The sequence below is a fragment of the Chiloscyllium plagiosum genome, unplaced genomic scaffold (genome assembly GCF_037043375.1).
Source record: "Chiloscyllium plagiosum isolate Xiang-an unplaced genomic scaffold, Cpla_swu_hap1 HiC_scaffold_35, whole genome shotgun sequence".
NCBI classification, from domain to species: domain Eukaryota; kingdom Metazoa; phylum Chordata; class Chondrichthyes; order Orectolobiformes; family Hemiscylliidae; genus Chiloscyllium; species Chiloscyllium plagiosum.
In genome coordinates, this window is record NW_028270173.1 from 31,276,245 (window position 1) to 31,298,949 (window position 22,705).

The following is a 22,705-nucleotide window of genomic DNA, read 5'->3' on the forward strand; positions in this document are numbered from 1 at the left end:
ATGCTGGATCAGTTTTTAGTTTTAAATCTGAGATAGATACATTTTTGTTAAGCAAAGATTTGAAGGGGTGTGGGCCTAAGGGATATGGAGTTAGACAATAGATCAGCCATTAAATGGTGGAACAGACTGGTTGGGCTGAATGGCACACTGCTGTTCCTATGATTTCAGCCTGAGATTTCACTGAGAGTCTTGGAGTCATACAGCATGGAAAAAGACCCTCAGTGTCCAAGTTAGTGAGACATGATTCCCCATGCACAAAGCCATGTTGACTATCCCTAATCAATCCTTGCCTTTCCAAATGCATATAAATCCTATTCCTCAAAATCCCCTCCAACAACTTACCCACCACTGACATCAGGCTCACCCTGTCTGTAATTCACTTTTTCTTACAGCCTTTCTGATACAATGACACCACATTAGCCAACTTCCAGTTTTCCCGCTTCCCACCCGTGGTTATCAATGATACAAATATCTCAGCAAGTGGCTGAGCAATCTCTTCCCAAGCTTTCCTCAAAGTTCTGGGAAACATCTGCTCAGTTCCCGGGGATTTATTTCCCCTTGTGTGTTTTAAGACCTCCAGCACCTCCTCTTCTGTAATATGAACTCTTTTCAAGCCTTCATTACTTATTCCCCCGAGTTCCCCCACTTCTATGTTGTTTTCCACAGTAAATACTGACACAAAGTCTCCATTTAATACCTCACCCATCTCCTATGGTTCTATACATAGGCGGCTTTGCTGATCTTTAAGGAGGCCCTATTCTCTCCCCAGTTACTCCTTTGCACTTAATGTACTTATCGAGCCTTTATGCATTCTCTTAACTCAATTTGCCAAAGCTATCTCAAGTCCCCTTTTTGCCCTCCCGATTTCCCTCTTAAGTATACTCCTACTGCCTTTATACTGTGCTGGGGATTCACTCGATCCCAACTGGCTCTACCTGATAATATGCCTCTTTCTTTGCCTTGAGCAAAGCCTCAATTTCTCTGGTCATCCAGCATTCTGTACACCTACCAGCCTTGCCCTTCATGCTAACAGGAACATACTGTCTCTGAACTCTCGTTCTTAAAGGCCTCCCACTATCCAACTATCCCTTTACCTGTGAATAACCTGTGAAAGTTCCTGTCTAATACTGTCAAACTCAGCCTTACTCCAGTTCAGAACTCTAACTTTTTGATCAGTTCTATCCTTTTCCATAACTGTTTTAACACTAATAGAAATTCCGATCACACAGCCCAAAGTGCTCCCACGCCTCAGTCACTTTCCCTGTCTTCTTTCCTAACGGAATAATACCATGAGCTGGGATCATAATAGTTTGTGTGGGAGAGCAGAGTGTAGGTAGAGGATCAGCAAGGATCTTACTGAATGGGGAAAGGGGTTTGAGTGACCGAATGGACTCCACCTGTTTATGAACGAACCCTGTGTGTGAGAGTGTGTGTGTGTGTCTGTGTGTGTGAGTGTCTGTGTGTGTGTCCGCCTGTGTGTGTCTGTGTGTGTGTGTGTGTGTGTGTCTGTGTGTGTGTGAGTGTGTCTGTGTGGGTGTGTGTCTGTGTGTCTGTGTGTATGTGTGTGTGTGTGTCTGTGTGGGTGTTTGTGAGTGTGTGTGTGTGTGTGTCTGTCTGCCTGTGTGAGTGTTTGTGTGTGTGTCTGTGTGTGTGTTTGTGGGTGAATGTGTGTGTGTGTCTGTCTGTGTGTGTGTGTGCCTGTGTGTGTCTGTCTGCCTGTGTGAGTGTTTGTGTGTGTGTCTGTGTGTGTGTTTGTGGGTGAGTGTGTGTGTGTGTGTCTGTGTGTGTGTGTTTTTGTGTGTGTGTGTCTGTGTGTGTATGTGTGTGTGTATGTGTGTGTGTGTCTCTGTGTGTGTCTGTGTGTGTGAGTTTGTGTGTGTGTGTGTGTCTGTGTGTGTTTGTGAGTGTGTGTCTGCCTGTGTGTGTGTCTGTGCGTATGTCTGTGTGTGTGTGTCTCTGTGTGTGTGTGTCTGTGTGTGTGTGTCTGTGTGTGTCTGTGTGGGTGTGTCTGTGTGTGTGTGTCTGTGTGTGTGTGTCTGTGTGTGTGTCTGTGTGTGTGTCTGTGTGTGTGTCTGTGTGTGTGTCTGTCTGTCTGTGTGTGTGTCTGTGTGTGTGTGTCTGTGTGTGTCTGTGTGTGGGTGAGGTACTGACCGTCCCCTGTTCTTTTTCAGGTCGGAGGGTGTGTCCTGGTGAGGCACTGGCTAAAGTGGAGCTTTTCCTGTTCTTCACCACCCTGCTGCAGAAGTTCCACTTCCAGGCCCCACCAGGGGTGACCGACCTGGACACCAGCCCGAGATTCGGCTTAGTGTCCAACCCGAAACCCCACCGGGTTTGTGCTGTGTCTCGCTGAAGGGACCCAGCGACAGGCCCAGTCGGTCTTTCACTGCTGGGTTTCTAAAGGTGGGATTCGATTATCCTATCTCTCCGCTGGCTGTGACACAATCGTTTACTGTTTGCACAAACCGTAATTCCATCAGCTTGTCTCCGAAACACTCTCCCGTGAATGATAACAATTCCAAGGAACATTTTCTCCAGTTATAGAAAGAAGCTGGAATCCCATCGAGAGGCGTGAGTCCACTGACCACTCAATCAATCCAACTCGTTCATTTTGAGAAAACTTTATACACGGAGCATTGACTTCATCGGGTTATCGAAATGCTTTCAAATGGATACATTACAACTACCGAATGGTTAAGCCTTGTTCTCCAACAATAACCAGCATGTTTCACTGATTCTGAATTAGGGAGACCACCTTACGTTAGTCAGACTTCTACCCAATCACATACAAATCGTCAGGGAGCTGAAAACTCTGTCAGATTAATCTAACTATGTAATAAAGTTAATCATGGATGTGATGATTAAATATCTAATACATGTGTTCGATATCCAATTAGTGCAATGTCATTATTGGAAAATGGAACTCAAAGTTGGTGGCGTGACAGTACAGTCAGACAGCTCCTGGATATATAATCATCACCGTTTGGTGCTGCCTCATTGCTGACTACGTTATTGATCAAATAGTGAATCGCATCATGTTGCAGCTGAACAGCACATTGGGAAGGCTGCTTTTGGAATACTGCGTTCAGTTCTGATCCTCCTGCTGTTAGGAAGGATGTTGTGGAATGGTTCAGAAAAAATTAACAAGGCTGTTGCCACGGTTGGAGAGTTTGAGCAACAGACGCTGAATAGGCTGGAGCTGTTTTCTTCCGAGTGTCAGAGGCTGAGGGGGTGACCTTATGGAGGTTATAAAATCACGAGAGGCATGGATAAGGTGAGGAGACAATGTCTCTTCCCAGGATAGGGGAGTCCAAAACAAGAGAGCATAGGTTTAAGGTGAGAGGGGAAAGACTCGAGGGATCTAAAGACAATAGACAATAGGTGCAGGAGGAGGCCATTCAGCCCTTCGAGCCTGCACCGCCATTCAATATAATCATGGCTGATCATTCCTAATCAGTATCCTGTTCCTGCCTTATCTCCATAACCCTTGATTCCACTAACTTTGAGAGCTCTATCCAACTCTTTCTTAAATGAATCCAGAGAGTGGGCCTCCACTGCCCTCTGGGGCAGAGCATCCCACACAGCCACCACTCTCTGGGTGAAGAAGTTTCTCCTGAGCTCTGTCCTAAATGGTCTACCCCGTATTTTTAAGCTGTGTCCTCTGGTTCGGCATTCACCCATCAGTGGAAATATGTTTCCTACTGCCAGAGTGTCCAATCCTTTCATAATCTTATACGTCTCAATCAGATCCCCTCTCAATCTTCGAAACTCAAGAGTATACAAGCCCAGTCGCTTCAGTCTTGCCATTCCAGGAATTGACCTCGTGAACCTACACTGCACTCCCTCAATAGCCAGAATGTCTTTTCTCAAATTTGGAGACCAGAACTGCACACAGTACTCCAGGTGTGGTCTCACCAGGGGGCCCTGTACAGCTGCAGAAGCACCTCTTTGCTTCTATACTCAATCCCTCTTGTTATGATGTCCAGCATGCTATTAGCCTTCTTCACTACCTGCTGTACCTGCATGCTTGCCTTCATTGACTGGTGTACAAGAACACCCAGATCTCTCTGTACTGCCCCTTTACCTAAATTGATTCCATTGAGGTAGTAGTCTGCCTTCCTGTTCTTGCTACCAAAGTGGATAACCATACATTTATCCACATTAAACTGCATCTGCCATGCATCTGCCCACTCACCTAACTTGTCCAGGTCACCCTGTAATCTCTAACATCCTCATCACTTTTCACCCTGCCACCCAGCTTTGTATCATCAGCAAATTTGCTAATGTTATTGCTGATACCATCTTCTATATCATTAACATATGTTGTAAAAAGCTGCAGTCCCAGCACTGATCCCTGCGGTACCCCACTGGTCACTGCCTGCCATTCCAAAATGGAGCCGTTTATCACTACTCTTTGTTTCCTATTAGCCAACCAATTTTCAATCCAATCTAGTACTTTGCCCCCAATACAATGCACCCTAATTTTACTCACTAACCTCCTGTGTGGGACTTTATCAAAAGCTTTCTGAAAGTCCAGGTACACTACATCTACTGGATTTCCCTCGTCCAACTTCATAGTTACATCCTCAAAAACTTCCAGAAGATTAGTCAAGCATGATTTCCCCTTCATAAAGCCATGCTGACTCTGTCCTATCCTGTTACTACTATCCAGATGTGCAGTAATTTCATCCTTTATAATAGACTCCAGCATCTTTCCCACCACTGAGGTCAGACTAACTGGTCTATAATTTCCTGCTTTCTCTCACCCACCTTTCTTAAAAAGTGGTATAACATGAGCCACCCTCCAATCCTCAGGAACCGACCCCGAATCTATCGAACTCTGGAAAATAATCACCAACGCATCCACGATTTCCCGAGCCACCTCCTTCAGTACCCTGGGATGTAGACCATCAGGCCCCGGAGATTTATCAATCTTCAGACCCAACAGTCTCTCCAACACCAAATCCTGGCAACTTTTTCACGCAGAGGGTGGTGTGTGTATGGAATGAGCTGCCAGAGGAAGTGGTGGAGGTTGGTACAACTGCAACATTTAAAAGGCATCTGGGATGGGTATGAATAAGAGGGGTTTGGTCGGGTATGGGCAAGTACTGGCAAATGAGACTAGATTAATTTCAGATATCTCTGGTCGGCATGGACGAGTTAGACTAAAGGGTCTGTTTCAATGCTGTATAACTTGTAGCAGAGATCCAAGTCTAGATCTGCACAGAGATATGTGCAGATTCAACACAGAACATTGTCATAGAATTGACTAAAGGAAATAAAGCAGTAGCACTAAACCTGGGCCTCAGGTGCAGAATCATTCTGTACCAGGATGACAGCACATTTCTGCACAGTTTTAGTTATAATCTAAACCTGGCCTTGAGGAAAATCACCTCAGACTTTCACATTTGCTCATTGAGTGGAGGAATTGTATGAACCTTATTTAATTTAGTTAAATTTTAGAAAACTGGAAGTATAAAGATAGATCCAAAATATCTCAAACTGACAGCAATGTTTTCAGAAAATGATGCCAGCAGATTTAATTAATTTTTATTTCAGACTTGTTTGTTTCCATTTAATTTTAAGACTGCTGTGTCTCATTGGTCATTGTGGTGTGCCAGCCATAGCTTTATTCCATATCAATTTCCTCTCCCTCACTGACAATTGAAGTTTCAGTTCAACATTAGGTTGTGATAAATCATGTAACAAAATTAACGTCCTATTGTTAATGCCTGTGTCTTTGGATTCGGCTATTATTTGTGCATTAGATGTTTTTTGTTACCATGTGAGTAGACAAGACCCTTTAAGGCAGCTGTCGACATTTCACGGCCTATAGCATTGTCAATGAGCAATGACTGGTCAGGACTGCTTACAGAACCTAATCTGGGATTTAATTTAAGGGTCTAGAACCAGGTAATGATAATGGATTTCAGAGTTGGAAACTGTGTACATTTTTCATTTGAAATATTGAATACTGAATAAATGAATTTCCAGTTGATAATTGTATTAGCCCTGAATCGCAAAATCAGAATGAATTGGCAGGATCGCTTGGTTTTATTCCTTTACACATTGTCAGTTACCTGCCTCATTGCCTCATGGGTAATTTGAAACATGGCCGCATTGACTCGTTGCGAACTAAAGAATGGAAAGATCCCTTACTGGCCAGTGGAAGGAATTCTGCTTGTGATTGAGGAATAGAGGTATGTATAGTAGATGGGACTTCCAAAAGGTGGGAGGTGTTCATAGCTGACTGTGAATGGGTAGATGAACAAATAAAAGGGCCATGTGAAACAGTGTAAGGCGACTAAGGCTGAGGAATATACAAACAGGGTTAAAGCAACAACGCTGTGAAATAAAGATCTTAGATTCTACTCGGAATCCCCAGCCTATGTCTGGCATACAGACCCTATTTGAGGATGGGGATGACACTGATAGGGATGAGGATGGGGATTTTATTCCTGGATACCTACTGAGCCCCTAACATCTGATAGATCCCACCCCCCACCCCCCCGCCTTATTACAAACCTTTCCCTCTTTTGAAAATGAAGCGTCCTGCCTTCATCGCCGATATCATGGGGATGAGTGGCCTGTGCCATCCTAAACCAGGGGCCTTCCTGGGAATCAGAGTAATGTTTATGAGGCATTCCCCTGACCACAAGAACAAACCAGCCCACTTTGCTCAGTATGTCCAAGGGTGATACAGATATAAACACAGTGAGATTCTGGGAGCAGCCTGAATACGAATGGCTTGTGTTATAGGACTGAAATAAGTGGCCATCTGTCTGATGGAAGTGGTATACAGCCCACAATTGAAAAAATAATCAAGGAGCTAATGCACCTTTGTTTAACCCTATGCTTTCACAATGTTTTCCTCCTGATGTCACTGACATGATCCGGACACACAATATGAACTAGTCCAGGATTTTCCAGTCGCCAATGAGACAAATGGCGGTTTTCTATTGGGATGGCCAGAACCAGACTGAACCACGATGCAAGTTACAGGTAAAACCGATTATATCCAGCAACCTCGCGATCCCAAATGCTGTGTGCCCAGCCCTGACAGGGTTAATTGGGTTCAGGATACTCACTGGGAGTTGCATCTACCTCAGATGCCCATCCAGTGACCACAGCTGAACAACCCTTTCCCAAGGGGACCTGCAAATGGGGACAGACAGGCCCCAGTGCTACACCTTTGAGGCTGGGAACAAGACAGTGAAATCCCCCAGGGACAAATGGCAGGCCCTTGCTTTAACTGTGGAAATATGGCCACTAGGGAATGATGTGTCCTTAATGTTACTTGGAGCAAATGCAGGGATTGACATGCTTGCATCCTGGCAAAAGGAAAATCTGTGAATATATACTGACTCCTCATTGTGTTTTTGGGGTGACCCATGATTACAGAGCCTTGTGGGAACACAAATGATTGCTAACACCCACGGGATGGCGTTATAGTAATGCTGTTTTATCCAATCGGTCTGGCTGTTATTAAGATGTTCGATTCACACTGAGGCAACTGATACAGTTTCCAAAGCAATGAGCAGATAGATGCTGCAGCCCAGCATGCAGCCTTACACCCCAAACCTCTGGTCCCATTGGGTCCCCAGCAACACCCAGACAGAGACAATATGGGGACAGGTATGCCAGACCTGGGTAAGGTACAGGAATCACAGGGGAAGGCCCCTGCTGGGCAGCACAAACTGTGGACTCAAATAGAGTACTCCCTCGATACTCAAACCAAAATGTGGGTGACTCCTGCTGGACAAGTTTGTGTTCCTTCTTTGCTGCTGCCTGTTGTAGTTGATTATGTGCATATTTGTACACACTTGGGCAAGGAGGGAATGGTTAATACTCTATTACAAACACGGGAGCACCCAGATTTCCAGAGAGCAGCCAGGAAAAGAGCTGACGCGTTATTTAATTTGTAAACCAACAAGACGCACGCTGTAAGAGGGATGCCCTGTGGTTGTTAACCCCTTCCTTGCCTGGTGGGCCTTTTTACTTGTCTACAACTTGCTTTTATAGAATCACCTTGTGCACATTGTTCTGAATATTGTCTAATAACAGTGGATGTATTTAGTAGATAAATCAAAACTATCCCAATGACTGATACAGCTGCCACTACAGTGTTGGACAAGTGGGAAATATTTGCATCAGTTAACCAAAACTGTTCAAAGTTTCCATTCACAGGAACACCAGGCCTGGGAATTAGGCCCGGGGCAAATTGGAGCCTGGGTGGAAAGGCCCGTTCCTAGTCCTGCTGGTCACCCGTTCAGCAGTCAAGGTCAAGGGGAGGCCGTATGGACACAGGGGACGCAGTGCAAGGGAGGACCACCCCAAGGAGAACATCTACTGATTCCTGCTGCATTACCTGGAAAACCCACAGCCGCAGATGTCCCCAACTGATTGTTTTTGCAGTTATTATATTGGTTTTGCTTGTTTTTCTGATGTCGCTCTTATCTGACTGGGGTCCTCGGTATAACCTGGTGGTCTCGACTAAGAGAGAATTGCATTTTAATGCCTTTCTTTATTTGACATATCTTTCCACACAGTAGGTCAGCCACTCTGGCTGCTGGGTTTGTGCTCACGTTCCTTTCCATTCTAAAGGTGGGATTCCCTTGAGGGCCGTACCTTTTAATGACTCGGACGCTGCTGAATGGTGGTTGCATCAACGTCGTTCTGCTGCTGTCACGACCTTTCACATCTCTCCGACCTTCCTGAATCTGATAGGGGCCCCCTCCACTTATGGGGACAACACCCCCCTCTGGTGGCAATCAGCGGGATGCAGGATAGACACGTTTGGAGGGTGGCTCCAGCCTCGCTATAATCACAGACAACCCCCCAACCGTCTCTGTTCCTCAACAATGTCACATCCACGACCACACCCCTCAGACCTAAGAGGCATCTCTTTCATGCAGAGAGTGGTATGTGTATCGAATAAGCTGCCAGAGGAAGTGGTGGAGACTGGTACAATTACTCCATCTGCCACTTAGCCTATTGGCCTATCTGATCAAGATCCCATTGTAATCCGCGGTAACCTTCTTCGCTGTCCACTACATCTCCAATTTTGGTGTCATCTGCAAACTTACTAATTATACCTTTTTTGCTCACATCCAAATCATTTATATAAATGATGAAAAGTAGTGGGCCCAGCACCGGTCCTTGTGGCACTCCACTGATCACAATCCTCCAATCTGAAAAACACCCTCCACCACCACCCTCTGTCTTCTACCTTTGAGCCAGTTCTGTATCCAAATGGCTAGTTCCCCCTGTATTCTTTGAGATCTAACCAGTCTCCCATGGGGAACTTGTCAAACGCCTTACTGAAGTCCCTATAGATCACGTCCATCACTCTCCCTCATCAATCCTCTTTCTTACAGCTTCAAAAAACTCAGTCAAGTTTGTGAGATATGATTTCCCACACACAAAGCCATGTTGACTATCCCTAATGGATATCCTGTCGATCAGGATTCCCTCCAACAACTTGCCCACCACCGACGTCAGGCTCACTGCGCTTTAGTTCCCTGGCTTATCTTTACCTCCTTTCTTAAACAGGGGCACCTTCCTATGTCATTGGTTCCAATGTGTACAATGACCTCCTGTGGTCCCAATCCCTCTTGAGAACACTCTGCACCCTCTCTGAGACATCCTTGATCCTGGCACCAGGGAAGCAATACACCATTGGGATTTTCACTGCTGGCCACAGAAACATCTGTCTGTACCTCAGACCAGGGAGTCCCCGAATACAATTGATCTCTTGGAACCCAACGTACCCCTTATTGCATTAGAGCCATTTTCAATACCAGAAACTTGACTGTTTGTGCTACATTCCCCTGAGAATCCACCACCCGCTACAATTTTCAAACCAGCAGATAAAAACTCAACTATTCGGACATATTCCTGTGGGGATGACTAATTACTATTGTTACCAGTGGTAGGAATCCCTTCAAAGCCAGGTTTAGTGGTCACTATCAAACTGAGGCAAAGTGGAGTCAAGTAAACCATCTGCATAGAAAAAACTGTATCAGGTATGTCACATGAATATATTGAAACCTTACTAAAATAGTGATTGGGAACTGGAGAAACAGATATTAGTTACTGCCCCGCAGAGTGAGGAACCAAATCCAGATGTCATAGAGCTTGATGTGGCTCAAACTAGATTAAATAATGAGGAAGTCCTAGAGGAGTGGGATAGGTTAGTGAGCTAACTGTCTCAGGAGCAAAGAATGCAGCTGGAAAAACACAGCATGTCAGGCAGCATCCGAGGGACAGGAGCAGGCTGAGACAACGGGTCAGCCGGTGTAGTCAGGCTTGTATATCTTGGGTAGGGGGTAGAACAGGTGGGTGCGACATTCCCAAACTATGAGATTGGAAGCTGTTAAGGAACACCATACTGCCTGGTTCGACCTCGTACCCAAGATCCTCAAGCCTGACTACCCCGGCCTGAAGATCTCAACCCCCCCCCGGAGCCAGGAGGGGTCTCTCGGTTCCGCGATCGGTCAAATAATCGACAGGAATACGGTCTGCTTCAGCAAGATTTCACAGTTTAATACGACGCCAGGCACAGGTTTGTGCAGCAATACAGAGATTAAAAGCTTCTGTGTTCCTTGGAGAACCTGCGCAATTTCACTTGGAACAAAGGCAAGTTTTGCATGTTCTTAAGAAATAGTACAGCCTTAATCGCAGAGTGAATCCAATCGAGTGTAATAAAATGACATAACAGACAGCAGGGTAACCCAATGATATTTCCTGGGAAATAAAGTTGTTTACCACACATTCTCTTCCCACCTGCATTTCAAGGTTAGCTGGGATGGTTAGTAATGTCCTATCTAGCTTAGTTAACTCCATACTGTGAAGTATCCATTTTTCTGCTTAATCTTTGATTCAGTTCGCTCAGCAAGGCAGGAATGCAGCCTTTAGCCTGAAGCCATTTTAAACATAGTGTTAATTTGCTGCCTGAAACCATTTTGTTCTGTTACTTTGCATTGAGAAGCCATTTTGTGGTTAATAAAAGCACACATAAGATGGTTACTCCTGACAACAGCCTAAATCCAGCTTTTAGATCCTCATCTCCCCCCTTTGGTCATTCCATGACCACATCATAGGATGTGAGGGCATGGGTTAGATTAGTCCAATTGAACAGAAGCCAAAGACTGCCATATTTCCTCCTCCTCCAGGGAGGAAATAGGGGCAGGCAATGACACCTCCTCATGTTCCCCATGAATGGAGCAGAAGCATTTTAGCAAGAATACAATTGACAATAGCAATACCAACAAAAAGACCAACTAAACCAATAACAACATACATAGCCATATTGATCAGCCAGTTGTACCATGAGCCGAAACCCCAATCTCCCCATCCCGCACCTTCAGTCATTTGGCTGACAAACTGCGGATGTTATCTACATGGTTGGTAATATTTTCGATGAGGTCAGTGACCCCCATAATGCATTTGCCTTTGACTACGGCAGAAACTCCACCTTCCTTTGCCAGTGTGTTCTCGAGGGTGGTACCGGTTTTGTTGGGAAAATAGGCGCAATTCTGAAAGCATGTGCCTAATTCCTGCCAGGGCAGCGGCTGTCTCGTTACCCAAGAGGGTGAGACCGCAAATGAGATCATTTCGATTTTGATGGCTGATGATGCCTGCAGACCCCCCTCAGGTAAAGGTACTAAGGAATGCACACCCTCGAGAGTCAGTCTCAGTGGAGCTCAAAGTCTGAGCATTCCTCCAATGTGCGCACAACTCAGGTGAGACTGAACATTTAACAGGGAAATCCCGATCCCATTCCCAAGTAATCGCACAGGGAACTGTAGTCGGAAAATGTGTCCCTACAGCTCCAGCATGGGGAGGACCGATTTCATTAAGGCCAAGGAAGCTAGTTGCCGAAATGTGAGTGAGAAAACAATAAGTGGGTTTAGTATCGATAATGGAAGGAGCTTCCCAGTAAGAAGCAGGCCTGTCTTTGTCACTTCCTGGAACATATGGGTAGTCCACAGCTACAAAGTACGGCTCTCCTGAGCACTTGGGGTGAAAGCTGTTCAATAGAAAGAGGTGGGTCTTTCAGTAAGAGATGCGGTTAATGTCCCAGAATGGTTCCTCCCATCCCACAATTGGGAAGATGGGGCTGCCACTAGGGGTCTCATAATAAAGGTGGATGCTATTACCCATTCCACAAAGGGCCTGAATCCCAGTGATAACAGAGACACACTCCTCCTCAAGGCAAACGTATGAGATGCGAGGTCCTTCAGGGGAGCAGAGGTGTCTGGTACATTTGATCATGGCACAGGGGATAGTCTTAGTCACAGTTATGTAAGTGCACCCCCATCCCTTACCATTGTAGCAATTCGGAAAGGCTACTCAGGATTTATTGGGGGAAGCCCATAAGCAACTGGCAGGTGGTGATAAGTAATATTCAAAAGAAATATTATGTCCAGTAAACACTTTAGAAGCGTCCCATACTCCTCCGTTGAGATTCGGGAGGGGGAAATGGGTCAAGGTGTCTTTTGCTGAAGTTAGAGCATAACAAACCACTTCATCCCGACCAAATATTCTGTTGTGACTTGGAAGAAACAAACTGTTTGTGAATGATAACATTTCCTGTTTTTCCCCTTTTGCAGCGTGACCTATTTGAAGGGGGACAAGGCTCACCAGGGTCACCCACAGCACAACTGAAATCAAACTGGCACACAACACCTTCACAGAGTAAAGACCATTGAGACTTGTTCTGTAAATGATTATCTGATCTTGATGTAGATGACCACTGCAGCAGTCATTCTTGGTAACGTCCCACGCATCGAAGGAATCAGTCTCTTGGCACACAAGGACATCTTGGCATAGATGGTACACAGTCTCTGGTTGCTCAGGGTCGCATGGGTAGACAGTCCCTTCTTGTGCAGCATTGCTGGCGATGGCAAGCCCATACCGCAGGGTAAGCTCGATCTTGACTGTAGTGGTCATTTCTGAATCAAGGATTCGGATATCTAAAACAGAAGGAGAATTACTATTCAAAAGAGACAGCTTTATCTTCATCTGTTTCTGGTTGCTCTCTCTCAGTTCCCTTTCATTCCCATCATCTCCATCTCCCCCTTTGGAGGGGTTTGTGCGGTGACCTTACAATGATGGAGGTAGACCCAGGTGGAACACCCAGAGACTTTAGCAGCAGTTGGGGTGGTGAGGAGAACCTGGAAGGGTCCTTCCCAATGAGGTTGGAGGCCGCGACGTGTCCAATTCTTGATGGGGACAAAAGGAACATGGATCAACATGGGAACAACACCAAGGGAGGGAAGTATTTTGTGAGCAGCATGAACTCGGAAGTGAAACCCTAGCAGAATTTTAGTTAAAGAGAGGGTGTCGGAGGACATGTCATGTGGTGAAAGTCAATAGGGGCGGTGGCGTCATTCCAACGCATGCGAAAGGCTCGACCATAGACTATTTTGGCAGGGGATAACCGAGCTTTACTAGCAGGAGTGCAGTGTAGGTGAAACAGTGCCAGAGGCAATGGCTTAACCCAGGATAGGCCTGTCTGCGAAGTCAATTTGGCGCGTTTAGTTTTCAGAGTCTGGTTATAACGCTCCACAAGCCCTGCAGCCTGTGGGCGATAAGCACAATGGAGTGGGCAGCAGATGCCGAACAGGGAGCATAATTCCTCATTTATGTCACCAATAAAATAAGGATCATTGTCAGAAGACAGGCAAAGGGGAATACCAAAGTGGGGAATAATCTCCTTAAGTAGGATACTCACAACAATTTTGGCAGTAGCATGAGAAGTCGGATATGCTTCAACACATTTAGTAAAAAGATCACCAATAACTAAAACATATTTACATTTTTGACACTTTTGTAACTCAATGAATTCCAGTTGAAGGGTTTGGAAGGGCCCTTCAGGGCTGGGCGTCTGTCCCACGGGGCAAGCAACACTCTGACCCGGGTTATGTCCTTGGCAGGTAAGGCATCTATCACTGACACACTGCGCCATCTGCTGGTGGTGTGGATGCCACCACGTGGTTAGAAGTCGGTCAGACGTTGAGCGAGCACCACAGTGAGTAGCATTATGAATACAATCAGCTACCCATAAAGCAAGGCCATCAGACATACAAATCTGTCCAGCTGGAGTGGGCCATAGTTCAGTAACAGGATTACAATAACAGCCGGCTTTAGACCACATCTGCCTTTCAGAATCAGAGGTGTCCCTCTGTCAGGCAACCACATCGTGAATGGTTGGCATTAGTTTATCTGAGGTGGACTGACTCTTGTCAGAGCTTTCAGACTGATTCATCATTTTAGACACAATCATAAGGCGGTTGCGAGAGGATTGATTTGCAGCCACATCAGCAGTACGGTTACCAATGTCCACAGTCATTGGGAAAAGGGATTATTTTGTGAAAAACTGGCGATTTGCCCTCTGCCTCTTGGTTGTGGTGGAGGACTGGGAGGGGAGAACACAGGGGTAGGCCGTAGGGAATACAACGGGAATTTAAGAATTAGGTAGAACAACAGTTTGATATGCAGGAGGCTGAACAGTCTGTAGGGGAGGGGTTAGGGCGGGGGGCGCTTGGAGCGCTCAACTTGCAGAGCTGACAAACTGGAGTAATCAGGGGTGCGTTAGGATGCACTTGCAAGTTAGGCAGAGTTAGAGGAGGAGGCAGCAGCGGAGGGCGTAGGTAGAAACACTATTCACCCAAATCCGAATTGTCATTGTATCCCGCGCTGTTTGCTAACCAGTCAGTGGTGAAGTTTCCTTTTATATCGGTTGGTGTCTAACTCGAGCACATTCTTTTTTGAGGATGTCAATAGAGTTCATGGTACCATCAGCAGTTAATCCAGTTCCCAATTTAGTGGCAGTATCCTGCCATGAACACAAAACTGATTCTTTATGACTTGGATCACAAAATTGCTGCCACAGTCTAATCAGTTCCTTCGTTTTGGAGCCAATTGCTGGGCCGATTTAACCAACTGAATACTTTGAGAGTCACCTAGTGGCCACTGCTCATCACCCAATGTTTTATTTAAGGCGCCAGAAAGTTTCCAAAAACCTTCGGAATTTTCCAGAAACGTCTCACATACCTTTACTAACGGTGAAGGCGGATTTTCCATCTTGTCCACGTGATTACCCATCTTTAAACAAACTTCCTTTTATAGTCCTGACTCAAAACCTTTATTCTTCAACAGCCTGTCGACACAACAATGTTCTGACTTCCGCATGTCCTTCTCGACTCTGTGTAAAGTATCGTGATACTTTTTCATTTCAGAGCTATTTCGGTATTAATTTAGATAGCACCAATCTAACCGAATCAGAGTTTCTCAACTGAGAAGGCCCTCGACCCTCTTTTTTCGGATCTGGTTCTCAACCCTGTCCTCAGATCCCTGATCTGAGGTGGAGCCCTCGACTTTTTCTCTTCTCTTTTCAGTGGAGTCCTCGACTCCGTAGAAGTCCTTCACCTTTTCTCTCACATCTTCCCTTTTTATTTATAAGTCCCCCTGACCCTATCCTTGCCAAGATAGATCCTTTTCAGGCTGGACTAGGACAATAGACAGCAAGGGATCAGGTCAGCCACTACTTGAATGAGAGAAAACCAATCGGATCTGAAATAATCTCGTCTGGCTGGCCAATTCCTCAACCCTCACTAGTGGAGGACTCAAGACTCTTACACCACTGTCCACAATCTGTCCATATCGAATCACGGTACCATATGAAGATCACAACACCCCCGGGAGGGGGGTCTCAGTTCCGCGATCAGTCAAACAATCAACAGGAATACGGTCTGCTTTAGCAAGATTTCACAGTTCATTACGACGCCAGGCGCAAGTTTGTCCAACAACACAGAACATCGAACAATACAGCGCAGAACAGGCCCTTCGGCCCTCAATGTTGCACTGACCAGGGCCACTAAATTTAGAGTCATACAGCACAGAAGCAGACCCTTCGGTCCAACTCATCCACGTTGACCAGATTTCCCAAATTAAACCAGTCCCACCTGCCTACATTTGCCATATCCCTTTAAATCTTTCCTATTCATGTACCTATCCAAATATCTCTTAAATGTTGCAACTGTACCTGCATTTACTACTTCCTAGTTAACAGCTTCGGTGATCCATGGAGAAACTGCAATTTCACTTGGAACAGAGACAGATTTTATATGTTTCTTAAGAAATAGTACAGCCTTAATTGCAGAGTGAATCCAGTAAAGTGTAATAAAATGACATCATGGCAGCAGGCTAACCCAATGATATTTCATGGGAGACAAAAGTTGTTTCCCCACACATTCTCTTCCCACCTACCTTTCAAGGTTAGCTGGGATGGTTAGTAATGTCCTATCCAGCTTAGTTAATTCCATACAGTCAGGGATCCATTGTTCTGCTTCATCTTTGACTGGTTAGCTCAGCAAGGCAGGAATGTAGCCTTTAGCCCGGGTGAGAAGCCATTTTAAACATAGTGTTAATTTGCAGCCTGAAGCCATTCTGTTATGTTACTTTGCATAAGAAGCCATTTTTCGGTAAATAAAAGCACACTTAAAATGGTTGCCCCTGACAACAGCCTAAGGCCAGATTTTCGATCCTCAGGTTGGTCCATCTTCTGTCTGCTCCTGCCCGAAACGTGGATTTTCCTGCTCCTTGGATGCTGCCTGACCTGCTGTGCTTTTCCAGGACCGCACTCAACTCATCTCCAGCATCTGCAGTCCTCACTTTTGTTTGGTTGTGAATAGTTGTTTAATCGTCACTTTTAGAGTTAATAAATTGATGTTATTTTCTTTAAATACTGGAATTTGGGAGTTCTGTCACTCACTCATTTTAACAGATTACAAGGTGAGGTGAGCTTTTCTGGGTGTTTGGTTTCATTAACAGAGGAATTCACCTCCATGTTGGAACAAAAACTCATGAACCCACAGAAAGCAATTGGCCTGGATGGACCCCGTGGCTAAGCACTCAGTGTATGGACCAGCTGGTGAGGAGTATTCACTGACATCTTTAACCTCTCCGTACTATGATCTGAGATCCCCACCTGTTTCAAAGAGACTAACCTTCATCCTGGTGTCAAAAAGAAATCATGCAATGTGTGTCAATGACTACTGCCCTGTGGATCTGACCTCCTTTATAAAATTGTTCAAGAGGTTAGTCATGGCTCAAATTGCCTTCATCCTTTGCAATTCACCTACTGACACAAGAGGCCCACAGCAGACATCCATCTCCCTGGACATATACATCCCTGGAACATCTGGATAACAAGGATCCTACATCATGCTTACTTCGACAATAGCTCAGCCCTAATTCTAAACAAACTCATCTCAAAACTCTAAGGGCTAGGTCTTAGCTCCCCCCCCCCCAAAACTAGACCATCAACTTCCTGACCCATAGACTGCAATCAGTAAGAATAGGTGACATCTTCTCCACCATAACCCTCAACACTCATGCCCCCACAAGGCTGCATATCAGCCCCCTACTATATTCCTTGCACATGGTTGTGGCTCAGTTCCTCTCCAACTCCATTTGCAAGTTTGCTGACACCACCACCACTGCAGGTTGGATCCCACATGAGGGGGGAGGACAGGCAAGAGATTGAGTGCTTAGTGGCATGGTGTATAGACAATGATCTCTCCAATGTCAGCAAAATGAAGAAGCCGGTAATCAGCTTCAAGGAGGAGTTGGGGGGACATGCCCCTGTCTGCATCAGTGGTGTTGAGGTGGAAGTGGTCAGCTTTCTGGGAGTGTGATGATCACCAACAATTTGGATTGGGAGGATAAGTCTGCACCACTGTCAAATTTTCACGGAGGTGAACAGAGAAACGAGGGTTTAAAGGTGACACCAGGGAGATTCACAGGAAAGTCAATGTGGAGGGAGCCAAGGGGCTGAGAACTGGGAGTACATACAAGAACCACAAGCAAAGTGCACTCGTCCTATCACACTGCTAGGAAGAGGCTGCGACACATTTACACACTGGCCTGGCAAACCGTAGAGTTGTACAAAGAAACAAATCTTCGACATTGCCTCACGACAAGTTTAAAAATGAGCAGAGCAGATCACATTCGAACATCAACGTCATTTCACCGAAGGGCAAAGCACTATTGGAGGAAAGATCACAGAAGCGCTTCACAGGAGGCTCCCAAGCACTGAGGATGTCACCTAGACAGGGGACGAAACGTCTGCACCAGAAATTCCCAGCTCGGCAAACACAACCACAACAACGGAGAAAATACTACTCCATTGAGACTGTGATTCAGGATTAGCATGAACTTTCAAAACAGCTTCACCCAAGAACAAAGTGATTGCATTTGACCACATTGGGAGTTGGGGGTAGGCTTTTGGTGTCCCCTTCGGTTCAACTGCCGGAGTTTTAAGTATTTTATGAGGTGAAACCTCATGAGGTGGGTGGGAACCTGAGCTAGATACCGGTGGTGAGAGTTGATGGAGATGAGGCAATAGCAAGAGGTAGCGCAGTCACTGGGAAGGAATTTCCTGGGAAAGAACCAAGGGATCGGTTAAAGTGTGTTTGCTTTAATGCAAGGAGTATCAGGAATAAAAGTGATGAGCTTAGAGCATGGATCAGTACCTGGTGCTATGATGTTGTGGCTATAACAGAGACCTGGGTTTCTCAGGGGCAGGAATGGTTGCTGGATGTTCCAGGGTTTAGAGCATTGAAAAAGAATAGGGAGGGGGATAAAAGAGGAGTGGGTGTAGCACTGCTAATCAGAGAGGGTATCACAGCTACAGAAGTTACCATTGGCGAGGAGGGTCTACCTACTGAGTCAGTATGGGTGGAAATTAGGAACAGTAAGGGAGCAGTCACCTCATTAGGGGTTTACTACAGGCCCCCCCCAATAGCAGCAGGGAGATTGAAGAAAGCATAGGTCGGCAGATTTTGGAAAAGTGTGAATGTAGTAGGGATGTTGTAATGGGTCTCTTTAACTTTCCCAAGATTGATTGGAACCTCCTTTGAGCAGATGGTTTGGAAGAAGCTGTTTTTGTAAGGTGTGTTCAGGAGGGTTTCCTAACTCAGTACATTGACAGGCCAATGAGGGGAGAGGCCATTTTGCATTTGGTACTCGGCAATGAGCCGGGCGGATCCTATCGAGCGGTTCCCTGAGCAGACTGTCAAAGCCATTTGGCAGAATGCCTCATCGCCAGAACTTTCCAACAAGCACCAAGACATGGCTTGGCTGGTGGTGAGAAGGGCTCTGCCTGTGAGATCCTTTATGCACGCCCGGACTCTCAGCCGCACCGCACGCTGCCCTCGAAGTGGCTGCGGGGGGGACGAGACTGTCACACACCTCCTTCTGGAATGTGCCTATGCAGAGGAAGTCTGGAGAGGAATGCAATGGTGTTTGTCGAGGTTCGTCCCGAGCAGCTCCGTGACGCGGGACTCCGTGCTCTATGGCCTGTTCCCCGGGACGCACACCGAGACGAACATCAACTGTGCCTGGAGGATCATCAACTCGGTGAAGGACGCTCTCTGGGTGGTCCGAAACCTGCTGATCTTCCAGCTGAAGGAGTTGACCCCGGCTGAGTGCTGCAGACTGGCACATTCCAAGGTCCAGGACTACGTGTTGAGGGACGCGCTGAAGCTTGGGGCAGCTGCCGCCAAGGCGCGGTGGGGAAAGACCACTGTGTAAAGTCTGCCTGCCTAAAGAAGAACAGGGGGCCCATGCAGTCATTTGGGCCCTGCTGACGCCTCAGCTAATTATATGGGCATATGATTGAGAAATGTACAGACCTGTGAAAAAATGATAAATTCTGATCTCTGTATGTACATGTTTACATATGTATGGCATGACCAACTGTACAGACCATCAAATTATTTTATGAATAAAGTATATTTTGAAATAAAACAAAAAATAAAAAAAAATGAGCCGGGGCAGGTGTCAGACCTTGGGGCGGGAGAGCATTTTGGTGATAGTGACCACAACTGCCTCACATTCTACATAGCTATGGAGAAGGAGAGAAGCCGGCACAATGGGAGGATATTTAATTGGGAAAAGGAAACTATGATGCTATCAGAGGTGAGTTGGGAAGCAATTGTTCCATGGAAAGGGCACTATAGACATGTGGAGACTGTTTAAGGAACAGTTGTTGCGAGTGATACATAAATGTGTTCCTCTGAGACAGGCAGGAAGGGGTAAGATAAAGGGACCTTGGATGATGAGAGCGGAGGAACCTCTCGTCAAAAGAAAGAAGGCAGCTTACGTAAGGTGGAGGAAGCAAGGGTCTTGCTCAGCTCTCGAGGATTACAGGCAGGCGAGGAAGGAGCTCAAAAATGGTCTGAGGAGAGCCAGGAGAGGGCACGAAAAAGGCATGGCAGGAAGGATTATGGAGAATCCAAAGGCATTTTACACGTATGTGAGGAATAAGAGAATGATCAAAGAAAGAGTAGGGCCGATCAGGGATAGCATAGGGAACTTGTGTATAGAGTCTGAGGAGGTAGGGGAAACCTTAAATGAGTTTTTTGCTTCTGTCTTTACTAAAGAAAAGGACCTTGTAGTGAATGAAACCATTGAGGAGCAGGTAAGCATGCTGGAACGGATAGAGACTGAGGAAGCTGATGTGCTGAAAACTTTGACAAACATTAAGATTGACAAATCGCCAGGGCCAGACCAGATTTGTCCTCGGCTGCTTTGGGAAGCGAGAAATGTGATTGCTTCGCCGCTTGCGAAGATCTTTGCATCCTCGCTCTCCACCAGCGTCGTACCTGAGGACTGGAGGGAGGCAAATGTAATTCCTCTCTTCAAGAAAAGAAATAGGGAAATCCCCAGCAATTATAGAGCAGTCAGTCTCACGTCTGTCATCTGCAAGGTGTTAGAAAGGATTCTGAGGGATAGGATTTATGACCATCTGGAAGAGCCTGGCTTGATTAAATGCAGTCAGCACGGCTTTGTGAGGGGCAGGTCATGCCTCACAAATCTTATTGAGTTCTTTGAGGATGTTACTAGACAAGTTGTTGAGGGTCGAGTGGTGGATGTGGTGTATTTGGACTTCAGCAAGGCATTTGATAAGGTTCCTCATGGTAGGCTCGTTCAGAAAGTCAGGAGGAATGGGATACAGGGAAATTTAGCTGTCTGGATAGAGAATTGGCTGGTCGACAGAAGACAGCAAGTGGTAGTGGAAGGAAAGTATTCTGCCTGGAAGTCAGTGGTGAGTGGTGTTCCACAGGGCTCTGTTCTTGGGCCTCCAATCTTTGTCATTTTTATTAATGACTTGGATGAGGGGATTGAAGGATGGGTCAGCATGTTTGCAGACGACACAAAGGTTGGAGGTGTCATTGACAGTATAGAGGACTGTTGTAGGCTGCAGCGTGACATTGACAGGATGCAGAGATGGGCTGAGAGGTGGCAGATGGAGTTCAACCTGGATAAATGCAAAGTGATGCATTTTGGAAGGTTGAACTTTAAAGTTGAGTACAGGATTAAAGACAGGATTCTTGGCAGTGTGGAGGAACAGAGGGATCTTGGTGTGCAGGTACATAGATCCCTTAAAATTGCCACCCAAGTGGACAGGGTTGTTGTGAAAGCAGATGATGTTTTGGCTTTCATTAACAGGGGGATTGAGTTTATGAGCCGTGAGATCTTGTTGCAGCTCTATAAAATTTTGGTTAGACCGCACTTGGAATACTGTGTCCAGTTCTGGTCGCCCTATTATAGGAAAGATGTGGATGCTTTGGAGAGGGTTCAGAGGAGGTTTACCAGGATGCTGCCTGGAATGGAGGGCTTATCTTATGAAGGGAGGTTGTCTGAGCTTGGGATTTTTTCATTGGAAAAAAGAAGGAAGAGAGGGGACCTAATTCAGGTGTAGAAGATAATGAGGGGCATAGATCGAGTTGATAGCCAGAGACTTTTTCCCAGGGCAGAAAGTGTTAACAAGAGGGGTCATAGTTTTAAGCTGTTTGGCGGAAAGTATAGAGGGGATGTCAGAGGCAGGTTCTTTACGCAGAGAATTGAGAGAGCATGGAATGCATTGCCAGCAGCAGTTGTGGAAGCGAGGTCATTGGGGATATTTAAGAGACTGCTGGACATGCATGTGATCACAGAACTTTGAGGGTTCGTACATTAGCTTTACCTTACATGAGGATCAATGGTCGGCACAACATCGTGGGCTAAAGGGCCTGTTCTGTGCTGTACTGTTCTACATCCTATGAAAGTAAGAATGAAACAAAACCCCTGAAACACATTTCCACAGGGTTGGTGCCCAGAATGAACACAGGTCAATTTATACAAGATACCAAAATTCCTATTAAGGGCTCAGAAGAAAAACATGGCAGCACAAAATAAATATTTGTGAAGAAAACAAAGCACAACTTCAAAACAGCCAGGACAGATATCTCCCAAAATAATCCAACAGCCTGATATACATGACCCCAAAACAAATTGCTCCCATGTCTATAATCAAGCAAAACAGCCTCAACTCAAGGGGTCAAGAAGTTAGGATGAGTTAAGTCTGAATTAGAGTAGTGCTGGAAAAGCACAGCAGGTCAGGCAGCATCCAAAGAGCAAAAAATAACATTTCAGGCAAAAGCCTTTAATCAGGAATAGAGGCAGGAAGCCTGCTGGGTGGAGAGATAAATCAGAGGGGTGGGGAGAAAGTAGGATACAGTACAATAGGTGAATGGGGGTGGGGATGGAGGGAATAGATCAGAGAGGAGAGTGGAGTGGATAGGTGGGAAGGAAGATAGGTACGTAGGACAGGTCATGGGAACGGTGCTAACTGGAACTAGGTAGGAAACTGGTG

At 45.9% G+C, this 22,705-nt stretch overlaps 1 protein-coding gene across 1 annotated transcript in view; it reads left to right on the plus strand.

Annotated features, from left to right (window-relative positions):
• The window catches only part of LOC148140604 (cytochrome P450 2K1-like), a 38,753-nt gene extending 36,403 nt beyond the window's left edge, over positions 1-2,350 (plus strand). The window contains exon 9 of the mRNA XM_087979467.1: positions 2,172-2,350. Coding sequence (XP_087835593.1) covers positions 2,172-2,350 — 179 coding nt within the window. The remainder of the gene's footprint in view (positions 1-2,171) is intronic.
• The last annotated feature ends 20,355 nt before the right edge of the window (positions 2,351-22,705 follow it).